The following is a 16,385-nucleotide window of genomic DNA, read 5'->3' as shown; positions in this document are numbered from 1 at the left end:
GACATGCACGTCTGACACCAGAGACAGCTGTTACCAGCTCCTTAGTCTATATTGACGACGATTCATTTCGGGGATAGCTCCGGTGACGCCGGAAGAGCCGCCGGATGTCCCTCATCTTCCTCTTTCTTTGTGTTGGCGTTCTAACCTCTGGTGGATTTATGAGGACTATGGTTAACTGCTCCTCAGATCTCTGCAGGGTAAATCCAGACAGCTAGCTAGACTATCTGTCCAATCTGAGTTTTCTGTCGCACGACTAAAACAACTTTTGAACGTACACGTTGCAAAGAAAACTCCTGCACACTGTCTAACTTGCAAAAAATATATAGAGTTTAATAGTAGGAAATGTTTTGGTTATAGAAATAAACACGTTCCACCAAAACAAGTCCCTTCCCGAGGCCTTTGCAGAGGCACCGTTATTGCATCCGGCGCCTAGCGCCACTCAAAACGATTGTGATTGGTTTAAAGAAATGGCAATAAACCTGAGCACAATTTTCTCGTAAGTTTTTATGTTTAAATATGCAAATGAGGCATTAACTAATACTAACTTTTGGTGAATTTAGGGGAAATCTACAGACCGAAATAGACAAGTGTGGATGTGTTTTTTTTCTTCTCCCCAATAGTCTGAAAGAAGACATGTTATGGAAGTAAAATAGCCCAACAACTCACAATTGAAAAATGATGTTCACCTGATGTGTCTCCCCCTTAAAACAATAAATCATCTTTATTGGCATCTGTTATTCTTTTCTTCACACCTTTTGATGGGCTTTTTGAAAATAGACAGATCAATTTCTTTAATCTAAGCACAAACATTTGACTCAGTGCATTAGATAAGATTGTGGCGTACACTGTGGTCAATTACATAACTTAAAGATGTTATAAAATATGTCCTGTGCACTGGGTTCACTAGCAGTCAGCAGTTTGTATGCAACAGTTAATTTATCTATATGACCAAAGGTCTGGAAGCCTTGGGGTTTCTTCTGCTGCAGCCGATCCAATTTCCTTGTACTCTTGTAGCTTCTGAAATACCTCATCGCTTACGATGACAGAACACAGTCTATGCAGTTCACTCTAATGGATACATAATGGAAAACGTCAGAGCTGTAATGTCGCCATGATGGCAGGCTGCACAAACGCATAGAAATGAATTGCTTGTGTCTGAACTGCTGTTCTTAAAAGGAGGTAAACAATGAAACCAGACCTGTGAAAACGCCAGAAGTTCTTACTGCACTAGAACAGGCTGGTTTGCTGCTAGAGAAAACAAACCCACAAGTGTTACCTTGTTAAGCTGAATACCTTCTTTTCTCTACTTTGCTCATTAAATTCCTTCAAATCCCTGAAGAAAGAGTCCTGCTGATGGAAAAAAGACCATAGAGGACGCGTCTCAAAAGTGATGCAATCATATTGCGTGAGACAGATTTTTTAAAGATTTTCCCTGTATTTGATAGTGACAGTGGATTGACAGGAAAGGTGGGAGAGAGATGGGGGATGACACGCAGCAAAGGGCCGCAGGTCAGACTCAAACCCGGGCCGCTGCAAAGGACTAAGCCGACATGGGGCGCACGCTCATACTGGGTGAGCTAGAGGTCGCCCCCGTGATTGTTGTTTAAGGATGATGGTGTTTCAGAAACGTCTCCACCCTCCGCTGTGGACAAAGTGTGCTTGCTGCTTTGCCCTCAGGGGTGAGAAATGTCCACAGTGGTGGACAGAAAAACAAAAAGCGGAGAAGAAAAGTTCTGCACCTGTAGACGGGCCGTCTCTCGTACTACAGCGAGAGTAGGATCCATACGTTTGATAGATTGCAGAGCTAGGAAACACTGACTATGATTAATTTGCTAAATAAAAGAAGAAACTACTTCAAGGGTAAAAGAAGAAAGCTCATTCTTTCCTCCCCACTTTCATTCTCGCCTCTACAGTCCCAGCTCTGTTAGCCTGCAGGACAGAGAAGGAAGTCATTAACCAGCGGGAGGGCGGTATATCAAGAGACAACATTTTCTAGCTGCTTCCTTACTGTCAAAATATCTTTAAGTAGCACACTCATGTCCTGCTGCTGCAGCTCTCTCATGATCTGTGGGGATCGGGACCTCAACCATCCACAATGAACCTGGGAGGAGCTGTGTCTCTTTTTTTCTTTGCTGTCTCTGCCTAATTTCAAGTTCTTGTTCTTTCGAGAGAATTTAAAGTGACAGCCTGTCGTGCAATCAGTAGTATCGCTTGAGCAACGAGAGTAACAAGAGCAACAAGTCCCGCTGCAAAATAGCCTCGGGAAGGAACTTGTACGTTCAAAAGTTGTTTCAGTCGTGCAACAGAAAACTCCGACTGGACAGATAGTCTAGCTAGCTGTCTGGATTTACCCTGTAGAGATCTGAGGAGCAGTTAACCATAGTCCTCACAAATCCACCGGAGGTTAGAACTACGACAAAGGAAAGGTGGTGACGGACACCTGAACAATCCCAGAAGTGACACGTCGCCGATATAGACTACGCAAACAGTAACCAAGTTCAGAAGTTAAAGGTCTGTGTAAGGGGCGAGCAGACTTTGGATTCTGTGAGGTTCAAAGCTGCCCTCGAAGATAACGGGGGAAGATTCGCTCGTACGCTCACGCCTGCCGATTCTTTACGAAAGACGACAAAAACGAGCCTTTGAAATACGGCTGAAGAGCTCATATAAATCAACTTTTACATTATTTTGAATATTCTCCCCGTGCTCCGATCTGCATTTGTTTACATTTTGTCTTCCTGAATCGTTGCTCTCAGACATCTCCTCTGTGTAGAACCAGTTTGTGAAATTCCTGCGAGGCACTGACCCCCCCCGCCCCAGTAGTGAATTGCGTCTTTGAGAGCTTATGAGCAGTAAAAATAGGAATCAGCACAGCCGAATGTAAAATATATGGTAAATCATTTATTAACAATGTTACACAATTCCCATCCTGATCAGCGGCGGCGGCGGCTCGTCTGAGGGCACATCTGGCTATATCTCATTTCGTCGCAGTCGGGCAGAAACCTCGTATGTCCCTATTTCGTCTTTTGAGTTTTCATTAATCAATGAAACTACTGGTCACCCTTTACTGTATGTCTGTCTGTGGGTTTTTACAACTCTTCAAACAGTAAGAGTAGGGGCTTTTGTCTGAGACAAATAGCTGAAAAGCAACGGTTTGGGACATACAAGGTTTTCGTCTGACAGCGATGATTTGGTCTCTACAGAAAAAAAAAAATCCAAAATATACATTCAGATAACAACTCCATCAAGGACTTAAAAAAATTAATTTAGTAAAACATTTATGTATAGGTTCATATATATATAAAAAACAGATGTACAGTAAAAATCACATACAGTATCAAACATCTATATGAACATGTTCTATTTTTTTTTAAAAACACTGTTTTAGTGCAAAAGCATTTTATTATATAAAAATACTGTGTTGTAATTTGTCCAGGTATGAAGAGTAGAGGGCGTGGGATGTGTGTGTGTGAGGGGAGAGCAGGTTAGAGGTGTGTGTCGGCGATGGGGATTCGTCTCAGCTCAACTATCTGGGAGTTGTTAATGCTCCCTCCGTCCTGGCTCCCGGGGATGGACTCGCTGTCGCTCACATTAAGGCCCGTCCCTAAAATAACAGAAAAAGTTGCATCACACTTCCATCCAAACACGTGATTATGTCCGCTGGGGTTATTCTTCATGTGCAGTACATTTACGTGTATTTTTTTCTTTGAGTTCGTCATATATTTCAGAATCAGAAAAGGTTTTATTGCCACAATAAGTATGTGGAATTTGCCTTGGTGAAAGGTGCATACATAAACAAACAATTTAAAATAAACAATAAATACAGAAAAAAATAAAATATTGTATACATACAAAGTAACTGTTGCATAAGAAAAAAATGGGTTAGGTGCAAAGAATATGAAGTATATAGTATATGCAATTAGGGCTGCACAATTAATCGCAATTTTATCAAAATCGCAATATGGACTACTGCAATATCAAAATTGCAGGGGAGGCGCAATATTTGTGAAAAGCAAAATATGTGTCAAACCTTTCTAAAATTAAGTATTGTGGTGCTGCAGAGACGTCCCGGCCTACACATCCTATCCTACAGACTAAAGAGAAAATCTTTGTTTGGTACAGATCCTTGCAAAAAAATAAATAAATCACACTTCAATCATTTTTTTTTTCCTCCAATATCGTGAATCATGTCAAAATATCAGTCAAAATAATCGCAATTAGATATTTTCCTAATATCGTGCAGCCCTATATGCAATCATATACTATTTCATCAACTCGGGGCGCGTTTGCAGTGCTGACTATCGGTCACATTTGTCCTATTAGGGCCAACGTGGTGTTATGTAATCGATGCTTTATGTCACAGTGTGTGCGTTATCAGAGAGCATTCTGTACTGTATCTGATCAGTCAAGGTAGCGAGTCGTACGTGGAGCACACTGGCAGACTCTGATGGAAGAGTAGACCGCCAAACAAAGTCACTCGTTATGAGTCAAATCATAGAGCACGGCCATATCACTGCTATCTGTCTGAGGCTGTTTGTTTCTTTGCAGGATATCTTGAGAACATTCAGAGTTCAATGTGTTTAGGGGAAAGATTAGGCAACATGCCAACCCATAATGATATAATAATAATAATAATAATAACTTTATTTTTAAGAGCACCTTTAAAAACTGCAAAAGTGCTTTGACAGAAGAAACAAAGAGCACATACAAATCACTCAACATCCAAATATATACACACATCATTCTAAAAGAGGGAATAGAAGATGGGGCACCTTTAAAGGACAGAAAAACGACAAATGAATAAATCAAGTGAAACTGACAGGTGATAGGATAAAAAGATGATAAAAAAAAAAAAAGACGATAGAGGCCTTATCTCCTCGGGCAGGTTGTTCCAAAGCCGAGATGACCAAGAAATAATAGATAGGTTTTTGTGTGGATCCAACAACTGTTGAAAGGGTTTGTTGTGAGATAGGGGATATCTAAAGCCTGGATCCAGGAGGACATTTCCATCATAAGATAACAAACTTAACCAATTATGCAGTGTGATTTCTTTCTCAGGTATCTATACTTTTCTTTTTTTCTAAAAGAAAATGTATTGATAGTTTGTTCATATGATTTACTTTCCTAGTGTTTGAGTTCCTAGTTCACAATATTTCTTAGTGTGGCACACTGTTTTGATAAAGGTTGTCGGCTATGTGAACACCGTGAACAAAAATGGAAATAAGTACTGTAGTAACCTACAGAATACGGTCACATGTTCAATTGTATTTGTATGTTCTAAATATAAAATAAACACAATAAAAATTTATCTAAAAAAAAAAAGAATATGGTGACAGAAGACTCCTATGTGTAAGAAAAGATAATCGCACAGTCGTAGGCATAAAAAAAAATGTTTACATAAAAAAAACAGCCTCAAGTGAGATTTATGGTCTTGCGGAGGCTCCACGCAGAGCGCTCTCCGTAGCCTACGTAAGTGGCCTGAAGTTTATACTTGTGCGCTGGTGTGTGCGTCGATTTCTTTAAGAAAATAGCAGGGCTGGCAAGTGTGTGTGTGTGTGTGGGAAGTGTGTGGTGGAGCGAGTGAGAGAGTGACAGTGATTAGCTTCGGAGCAAGTGCCAACTCTAGAGTCATAGTGAGAGAAACAAAGCGTCTCCCCTGTTCTTTCTGACCACGGTGGGAAATCTGTAGCGGGAGAAGTGAACCCTCTCCTTGATTTCATGTTGTTTATGGAGAAGGAGAACCAGGAAATTAGCCGGGGGGGAAATGCAACGCTACCAAGCCACGGACGAGCGACCTGCGTTACACTTTTGAGAGGTGCACGTCAGGCTACGGCGTAGTATCTGTGCCTCCACATCCCTAGCCACGGCGTAGATTTAACGCAGAAGCATAAATCGCGCTTTATTCCGGGTACTGGCGGACTTATGAGTCCTATGACATAACCAGAGGAGCGTCCAGATGTGTATGTTGCTTCGTGCAGTCACAGCTCCTTCTGACGCTGAGTGATAAGAAAAAGGCGCCCTTTCACAGTAAAACCAACACGTTAATGATCAGCTCTCAGTCCTACTACATAGAGTACACGTATGCTTCTGTGTGCGTGTTAATGGTTCACTACCAAATGAAGTATGAAGACCCTCATTACAGCGTCAGGCGCTGCCTTATTATGTAATTCTGATTAGCGAATTATCTTTACTGCTGCCTGATTGGGTGAGTGAGATTAAACCGGGCCATACGTTCAGTGTGACACGTTCGGGCAAACAGGAGGTCAGAGGTCACCAGTGTGAAGTGGAAGAATGTCCTTGTGACTGGTGGAGCAACAAGTCGAAAAGTGAAGTTGTATCTGCAAAAATACAGAAGGTTATAACCCAAGTTTATCAGATGATTGTTTTTACGAAAATCTAAGTTTCAATATTGTGTGCTATTTTCCAAACAAAAAAGATCATATACTGTATTTCACTCTAAAATAGAACTATATAAATGACCCCTGGTGTGGGACATTCACACACATCTAAAGTGCAATGTTAGAACCATTTCCTTCTTTTCACATCCAATATCCAGCTAAAAAAATGTGATTTGGGTTTTTGGTGTCGTCCCTCCACGCCCTACTTTCTCCTTGCAGGTGTTGCATATTGCAAACTTGTTATCTTCTGCACACACGCTGAAGAATGTCCAAACAGCTGACATGTTGCAGGTTAATTCACGAGGTTCCCTACATGTGGGAGAATAGCACGACACACGGCGGAAAAGTTGAGAGAAAGGAAAAAGAGACTGCGTGCTGTGGTGTCCGTGTGTGCGTGCGTCCTTGAGAACTGTAACTCGTATAACTTACGTTGTCAGTTAATTGTAGCACTGACCGGCATGAAATCGGCATATGTCAGACTGACCTGCCGGTCGCCGGTCATGTCCGAGCACGTGAAAACCGGCCAATTCCAGTCACTGGCCGGTCTATCGGTGCATCTCTACTTTTGAACATACACGTTCCACCAAAACAAGTACCTTCCCGAGGCTATTTTGCATTGGCACCGGGGCTCATGTGCAGCGCTAAGCGCCGCCCAAGACGATTGTGATTGGTTAAAAGAAATGCCAATAAACCAGAGCACATTTTTCTCCCATCCCGGAATGCTGTGTGGACTAGCCAGACCCTCCTCCGCAGCGTTGTGGAGGAAGGAGACTATGCTCGACGTATTGATCGTTGCAGTATTCTCGGATACACCAGGGGGCGTGAAAACTAAAAAATGGATGTATTAGCAAGGAGTAGTAGAGAAGAAGAAGACAGTGGAAGTAAAGGAGAGCTGTCTGCCTGGCAACATGATAAACACTGACGTACTGCCAAACATTACATGTTTCTACTCTAATTATTATCTCCAAACTGAAATGACTGTCTGCCTCTAATACTAATACACTCTTTCCATAATTTTTTTGCTTTGACAAAAGAGTTTTCTATACTGTCCAGCAAAATCCTACTTCTTTTCCCAGTGTGGTGTCTCTCTCTGACCACATATTTAAAGCAGTTTGACTCCCTGTGAACTGTACATGAAGAATCTTACAGATGTTTGTACAGGCGAACCTGCTCGGTCTTCCCAACCGACTGTGTTGAACTGAAAGTGCAGCGCGCGCCGAGCTACAAAAGTGTAGAGGTGCACGGCCACGCGCCGCAACTTGCAGAGCCTTTTGCGCTAGAAACGACAGCCGTGGTGACGTCATTTTTATGACTCGGGGGAACACGCCGGCTACCATTAACCAATGTCCCGCTGCTACAGTGAGTTCACTTGAGACAGGGCGCAACACACTAGTGTTAATTTTGTCACCTATTTTTAATTTAGTCTTAGTCTTAGTCTTGTGCCAAACATTTTTGTTAGTCAAGTTTTAGTCGACTAAAAGTCTCGTCATTTTAGTCTAGTTTTAGTCAAAAGAGAACTCAAGGTATCTTAGTCGAGTTTTAGTCGACTAAAAGTCTCGCCATTTTAGTCTTTTTTTTAAATAAATTATTTCTGATAACCATTTCAGTCAAATAGTTATAAAAATAAATAAATTATATAAAGTCATATAAATATTGAGCCTCTTCCTTATTTCACCAGTAAACGACAAAAACAATGGTGCGTTCTTTTTGTCTTGTAATCGCGACTAGTAGCTCGAGCGTGACGTCACATCCGTGTCGAAAAACGAATAACCAGCGGGTTGTTGCATTCTTTTTGTCACACAATACTACGAGTCGGAGAAAAGATGATTTTTGTAACATTTTTAGTAACATTTAGGATTCTATTCACCCAGTTATTGACATATTACAAGCATATATTTCACAATTTGATACATGAAAATTTACGTTTGCGTTAACGTTAACGTTAGGCTACTGCTCTGCTTTCTGCTCAAGACTCGGCTTAAAGCCGTTGTTGTCATATAGCAACCGAGCGTCTCTAGCCAATTTCAGCTGCACAAGCTACAAAATAACTAATCAGGCGGTATTTAACTCCTAATAAGACTGTAGAGACATGCCTATAGGTAGCAGTATACAGCGCTATGTGTACGACTTCTTCATTTGGTTACAACAAAGAAAAAAGTGCTTAAAATTGTAGATAACCACAATGTTTACTACGTGAGATGCACAACGTAGCCATCTTTGAAAGTGAGCTCGGGGTCTGTCACTACCCAAAATGAGCAGAGTGCAGCTTTGAGTTGCGCATGCTCAGATTTAAACGGTTTACGGCATAACGTGTCATACCCGATGTTAGCCGAGTCAGACCGGCTTTGGTCGAGTGCAAATGTGAGTTGCGCATGGTCAGATTTAAACTGTTTACGGCATAACGTGTCTTACTGAAATTTGTGAAATCTGTAAAATAATAAACTTTTCTCTTTACATACAATAACAGAAGATGGAAATCATTTCTAAAACGTTTTAGCTCTCTATGATTGTTAGATTGCTAACGTTAGCTCAAAACGCCATTCAAGTGACAGCCGATGTTGTGTTTGATTGCAAACTTGTAGCTAGCAGTCATTTCAAAAACGTTTTAGCTATTTATGATTGTTTGACTACTAACGTTAGCTAAAAACGCCATTAGCATCTAGTAGGCTAGCTACTTGATTGCTAACGTTAGCTCAAACCGCCGTTAGCATCTTGTAGGCTACTTTGCGCAAAGTGACGCGTCACGCCTTCCACATCTGCACTAGTCGCAAGTGACGCGTACGCCAACTCAAAGCTGCACTCTACTCATTTTGGGTGTGACAGGGTCCTCTGAGTTCAAGACGCCTTGACGAGTTGCCATAATACCATTGACATATAACGACCTCGGGGCGTTCTTTGCAACTTCCGGTCGGTAACTTCCGGAAAACAACTCGTAAAAACAGACTTGCAGACAAAAGAACGCACCACAACCACTGCATTGGAAAAGGATATTTTACAATAAAATAAATGCAACGCGAAACTGGCGGTGGCTTTCAAGTGAACGCAACATATGTGTTGTTTTTCAGACAACGGCAGCTGTAGACTGTCGTACGTCTCGTGTTGGAATCCTACATAGTGAAATAGAGACAAACCTTTACACCGTTTAGCTGTCAGCATTGTAACCCTTTTATATATGTCAATGATTGTAACCGTGTTTACTCCAACTGCTAGCTAACGGTATGCTAACGTTACCTGCTGCCAACTGTAGTGTTAACTAGCGCCCCATGCAGCGATTTTTCGGTTGACTCTAACGTCCGTTTAGGAGCATCAAGAGAAGCGCAGGCATTTAAGTGGCATCAAAATCTGCGTTGCTATTCGGTCCGGTGAAGTTAACGTGCGTTAGGGCACCTGTCGGTGCCGTGCGCCCGGTCTCAGTAACAGCTGAATATTCTATCTCATGATGAAAAAGTAGACGAAAATGAAGAGAGATTTTATCTTAGTTTTTATTTTATGCAAAACATTTTAGTCTCGTCTTTTTTCGTCAACAATAATGCATGTTAATTTAGTCTTAGTCAGCGTTTTTGGACATTGGCGCAGTCTCGTCATCGTCTCGTCTTAGTCATGGAAAAAAAGGTCGTTGACGAACATATTTAGCCTCGTCTGACGAAATTAACACTACAACACACACACACACACACACACACACACACACACACACACACACACACACACACACACACACACACACACACACACACACACACACACACACACACACACACACACACACACACACACACACACACACACACACACACGTCCGGGTCTGATTAGTTAGCAAGGTTTGTTTTTTACTCAGTTTGATGCAGGTTTCTCATACAATACAACTGTCTCTGCAAAAAAGTAAATAAAAACTGCAGCTTTAATGGGCTCAAAGCCATCAGAAGACTGGCATTGCTCAATAACGTTAATGATTCATTTATTTTTCTTGAAAGGTATGTCTTGTCTCCAGGATCTCAAGTAGTTAACCAGCAAATTCAGTGTGACCCGACAGTCCCATTGACTTTATAGTCTTATCAGTTTGGTCTGTGTATCTTAACTACTGATCTACTTATCTCTGCAGAGCGACCAGCCTATGGAGGACCAGACCCTTGCTCCTTATGTGATGTGAGGCTAAAGTAGACTGGGATATACTTAAAGCTGAGTTAAATGACTCACAGGGGCCGACAATGATCTGTAATAAATAGCAATCCAATCCAGGCATGAGCATGTGATAAAAATGTCCATTATGAATCCAGCCTCTCTCTGTTTAAAAAAAATGCATTTATGTCTTTTAAAAGCCATGTTATTTGTTGATGTTTTGTGTAATTGTCTTGTGTTGTTTTTAATGCTGTTTGGTAAAGGCAGATGTTCTTGATAGTTTCAATTTTTGAGATGAGGTGATTAAAAGAGTTCAACTTTAAGAATCCTGAAGCATCACAGACTAATTCATGAAGCTACAAGATGAACTCTCCACCACATTACAATGGAACTGCTGCACGCCTCAAATGGGTCACTGTATTTTAATTTCGCAATGTGACACAAAATCTGATTTCAAGTTGGCAAATCACATCTTCACCAGCATCACTGTCAAAAAATGTCAAAAAGGTGATACTTTTTTACCTGTTAAAGTGATAATATTTACATAATTTGCCGTCAAATAAGGTTCACACTTTGCAACGCATCGGATTTTTTTTTAAGGGACGGTGTCAAACCGCTGAATAAATACGATTTAGGTTCTAAATTTGAGGTTTCAGCTGATTCTTAAATTAGATTTACATAAGGGTCCCTGTCTTACTTATTTTAAAGTGGTTATTTTTCTAAGGCTGCTGTTGGCTGTTTTCCAACTGGGCCTGATTCTTCTTCTTCAGACACTGTGAAGCAATTACTCAGTGGTTTCAAAGAGTGAGGAGTGTGTGTGTGTGTGCAGTTTGGGCCCTCAGCTCATTAAACAATGATGGCAACAGAGGAAGAATGGTTTCCATGGCAGCAGAGAGATTTAAGGTAAGCAGAGGAATGACTAAGCAAGGGTGATGTCATACACATACATGTACACACACACACACACACACACACACACACACACACACACACACACACACACACACACACACACACATATATATATATATATTTATGAAATTATGCAATTAACCGCATGATTGTCCATAGTTACTCGCGATTGAGCACAAATTAATTACACATTCTTGTTATCTGTCCTAAATGTACTTTAAAAGGGATATTTTTCAAGTTTTGAATGCTCTTATTAACATGGGAGCGGACAAATATGCTTGCTTTATGCAAATGTTTATTATCATTGCAACAATCCAAAACCATGACAAATACATCATATTCTCCAGAATAACCTCAAAGGTACTTTATGCTCAAAATATATGCTGAAAGCATAGTACAGGAAACTGAAGCCCATCAAGCAACAACCGATAGGAACATTGACCTGAATGTAACGTTACGTGGTAATACTAACACAATGTAGTGTCCCACTTTACACTTGTACTTCCATTTCTGCTCAAGGTTTGTTTCCGCTAGCCACCCACAACGTTACTGCTGCATCGCTTCCTGATTTTCCAAACTACGGAGCGGCCGAGGCCCAAATTCAAAAAATGAGTAGCATTAAAAGGTTAACTCTGCGTCAACTTGTAAAGCAAAGGTTTCATCATGTATCTCTTTCTCCCTCTTTTATTATTAAGTCTTTCATAATCTCATAACATCTCTATTTTAGGGCGTTTTCACACATACCTCGTTTGGTCCGGACTTTTTAGTTTGATCCGAACCAAAATTAAAGGTGTGAAACCTCCCCCGGACCACGGTCCGGATCAAAAGACCAAATTTTGGTCCGACAAAAAGAGGTGGTCTCGGTCCGGACCAATGGTCGTTCCGTGGGGGTCCTTTTTGTCGGGTTTGCGGATAGTGTGGAAAGCATTTAATTCATCGTTGACCAAAGACAGGAGCTCTGCCTTCGTGTTACAAGACCGGGGAAGCTCCTTTAAGGAACAGCTCGGTGCTTAGTGAGAGAGAGAGAGAGGCGGTAAATGCGCTCAGAGCAGACAGCTGTCGGCTATCAGACCAGAGAATACATCAGCAGTTTATTTGTTAAGTGGTAGTAAATGTACAGTGTAGGTTTCAGTTTGTCTCTGAATAAATGCTCCAGAAAGAAAGTTCCCGTGTCTTGCTTCTCACAACAAAACAAAAAGAGCCGCGGCAGTAGGGGAGAGCAGCGGTCAGTTGAATAGCCTAAACTCGGACCCAGAGAGAGGAGACGAGAGGACGGGGATGCCCGTCAACAAACCAATCAGTTCTAAGTATCTGGAGACGCAGCTCACGTATGTGATGACGGCAGGACGTAGTTTTGTCACGTATAGATCTGTAGTGCGCTTGCAAAACTGCAGTGTGAAACCAAAACTTACCGGATCAAATGTATACAATGTAACAAAAACATGAACCTTGGTACGGACCTTGGTTCGGACTTTCATGTGTGAAAACGCCCTTAATTTCTTTTGCTTTAAGAATTTTGTGTTTTTCCTGTAATGTTTAAAATAGTATCGAATGAAAAATACCTCATGGAAACAGTAAAATTCGATTGAATTTATTGAATATTGACACAAAGTTTGTACGTTCGATCTCATCGGATTTTCTCTTAATCGGTAAACGGCTTATGCGATAAACGCAGATGCAACATTAGCTGCTGAATAAATAATAAATTGCAATTACGTTTTAGGTAATTTTATGGTTGCAACCGGCCATAAAACAAACAAATTTTATTCATTTCCGCCACATATTTCCACTTTCCTTGCAGACATGGCGTGTGTCAACAAAGGCAGATATACTAAGTGGACGAAAAAGGAGACGAGAGACTTTTTAAATTTAATTTACGAGCAAAATATAACGGCTATTTTAGATAGCAAAAATCAATGTCGTCTGGCATTTATATGCATCTGCATCATCATAGCGATGTTTTGATAGCGTCATTGTTGTCTAATTAAACCTTGATATGATCAGCTGGAACATAAGCACTATTACAACTTGTGCAATATTAATCATTTGTAGGTAGACGGCGCGATCCATTTTGGCTGACAAACTTTGTTCGCAAATGTTTGCTTGAATGTTGTGAAATGGAAACACCTTAAAATGTCTCAAATCTATTTTATCGCAAAACAGCAAGTGACGTCATAACACACTGATTTGAATTCGCTTTAAAGCCGTCGGATGGAAACTTTCACCGGCTTTATTCGCATGAATGTTTTTAGCGAACTTCAGATAATTGGATTGACAAGTGGATGGAAACATGGCTTGTTTGAGTGTGCAGTACATCTGCGTGTTGCTGGGATCCTCACCAGTTTTTAAGGCAAATATAAGGTCGTCAAACTCCTGCGACTCCTCGTCTGCTGTGACTAGGTTGGTGTTGATGAAGCCTCCCTCGGTGGTGTACGTGCCCATCACAGGGCTGGGTTTGAACACACTGCTGGGCTGACTGCTGGGCCGCAGCGACGCTCGCTCCCAGTCTGCTGACACCTGAAACACACAGGTACACATATACGGCCATATGAGCACACAGCATGCACACAGGCGCTGTATAGAATGGGGGGAAAAAATCGATACAGCATTGTATCGCGATATTTTCCGTGGCAATACTGTATCGTTACACAGACGCCAAGTATCTATCCATTATTATATATGTGTTGGTCAGTTTGTCTGCTTGACAATCACCATTTTGCAGCAATTCATTTGAAGTGAGATGAAATGTATCTTTTTTAGATAAAACAGATGTTGACAAAGGTTCCTTTTGGGGACATCATTTGTAATTGGGAGAAATTTGAAGCTGGAAAAAATGCAATATATCGCAGAATATTGCAATATGTTTAATATCGCAATAACATTGTATCGTGACATAAGTTCCATGATATTGTATCGTGAGGCCTTTGGTTAAACCCTACTAAATAAAACTTAAAAATGCATGACAGTAAAAAAAATTAGAAAGGTCCTGGTATTTGCTTTTAAACTATTTGTGAGATGTTAGATCTTTCCGTGAGAGCCGCAAGTAGAAGAATTTTGCAAATGATTTGCAACCAGTTAATGTACAATAATATATACAATATTTATATACAGCGTAAATATATGTACTAGTTCGTAAGATACATATGTAAGTTCACATAAGACCTGATCTTCATGTGTTGTTGGTTGATTAAAAGTTAGTTCAATGCCCAAAAACATCAACTTCACATGAACGCAGGGGAAAATAAGGTCGACCATACACACACACACACACACACACTTTATAGAGGATGGCCGTTTCGGTCAGCCTTGTAATCACGTCTGAGATGAGTTTGGGTCAGGCAGAGTGCATGTTGTCAGCGCACAGGGTCACAGGGGGTTCATGGGGTGAAAGCAGGGTCATAGGGTTTAGGGTTTCATACTGAGTCAGCCTAATATCATGGAAATGATGCCGTCAGCCCGGGGAGACAGATGACAGCCTTTTATTAGTCCAAAAGTAGTATTTTTTTGTTGGGGGAGACACTTTAGCAAAAGAAGCAGTGATGGGATGGAAAAAAAGAGAAGGGTGAAATAAAAAAAGAGGAAACTGATAATAGGGATTTTTCCATGCCCCCAGGAAGTGCTCTGGGCTTCAAAGCAAACATAGCAGCCAAACAGTGGAATTGCAACTCCCGGCCTGTTATGTGATGCAGATATTAGAGTGTACTCAGTTCTGCCTTTCTGTTGCTTTCAGTATTCTTTTAAAATACAACAAATTGCCTGTTGAATTTAAAACAAATAATCATTTCTAACTTTCTTTTATTGAACAAATTGAACATTGAATTGACAATGACAGGCACCACTAAAAAAGAATGACACATACACTTTAAAGTGCAGTTTTCTACTGATATTTTCTTTCGACTAACACAAACAATCTCGTGTCTATAATACCTATATAACCTTTCGCGATATGTATGTTGCCCCAGTTAATATTGCGATGACGATAAAAAAACGATATATTGTGCAGCCCTATTGACTTACATGGTGAAAGTGGATACATTTCATTGAGCGTCACAACCCTCGCAAAATGACTGGGTGACTATCAGACTTTGATCCATTCGGTCCGATAACTATGAAAAGTCTAGAAGAGCCGCACAATTCAATCATGTAATCCCCATTCTAAGGAAGTAGCTAGCTCGGCCGGTGGAGGTCTCTAGTGTGCCTGTTCTATCGGCCGAACAGTGCTGAAGCAGCTGCAAACATCTGGGTCATTTTTGGCTCCATGATCCATGGATTTTTCTTACAACAAGGGAAAATTTAATTGTATGTGTATATCCCTCATTTCCACAACGACCAGATGAGTCCATCTTGTTTTCCACTGTGCTCATTCATTATGAATGCCTCATCTGTCCATGTACAAGCATACATGTGTGTGTGTGGGGTGGGGGGGGTGGGGGCACTGAGTTGATGACTTAAACCTTTCCAATAAACTATTCAACCTTCAAGGTAAACGCTCCTTTCCCTATTCTAATCTCACTTCGATATCCTTTCAACCAATCCGCTCCACAAATTGTCACTCATCTAACCGTCACATCGCCACTCTTAGCGCTCTCTGTCTGCTCTCTTATTTGTCTCACTGGGCTGTAGCCAAATCTCAGACAGGCAGGAGTGTGCTCTCATGAATAAAACAAGATTACTGGATTCCTGTGTGTGGAGAAAGAGATCGGGGACGGAGAGAGAGGCAAGAAGGAGTTCCCAGGAGTAATGAAGTTAAACCTGCCCTCTTTTTTCTCCTTCTTTTCTCTCCCTCTCACCAGCTTAGTCCTTATAGGGTATTCTCCAGGGACAAAGTTGCTGAGGACACAGAGTCACTGCAAAAGCCCCGTGTGTGTGTTTATACAGTATGTTTTCAGAGTGTGCTTGCATGCAATGCACACACGCACACACACACAATGAATCAGTCTGAAGCAGGGTGTCTGAGTG

The 16,385-nt window shown here is 41.2% G+C and overlaps 1 protein-coding gene across 2 annotated transcripts in view; it reads right to left on the bottom strand.

Moving 5' to 3' along the window:
* Positions 1-2,878: 2,878 nt before the first annotated feature.
* Positions 2,879-16,385, bottom strand: part of adgrv1 (adhesion G protein-coupled receptor V1) — a 176,074-nt gene continuing 162,567 nt past the window's right edge. For both annotated transcript variants that reach the window (XM_039802605.1, XM_039802606.1), the window contains 2 exons: positions 13,766-13,943; positions 2,879-3,601 (listed from right to left, as the gene is read on the bottom strand). In XM_039802605.1, the coding sequence (XP_039658539.1) occupies positions 3,483-3,601; positions 13,766-13,943 (297 nt within the window). In that variant the 3' untranslated portion in view covers positions 2,879-3,482. The remainder of the gene's footprint in view (positions 3,602-13,765; positions 13,944-16,385) is intronic.

Source organism: Perca fluviatilis, chromosome 6 (genome assembly GCF_010015445.1).
Source record: "Perca fluviatilis chromosome 6, GENO_Pfluv_1.0, whole genome shotgun sequence".
NCBI lineage: Eukaryota > Metazoa > Chordata > Actinopteri > Perciformes > Percidae > Perca > Perca fluviatilis.
Note: the sequence above shows the minus strand (reverse complement) of the source record. Positions and strands in the feature narration are given on the sequence as shown.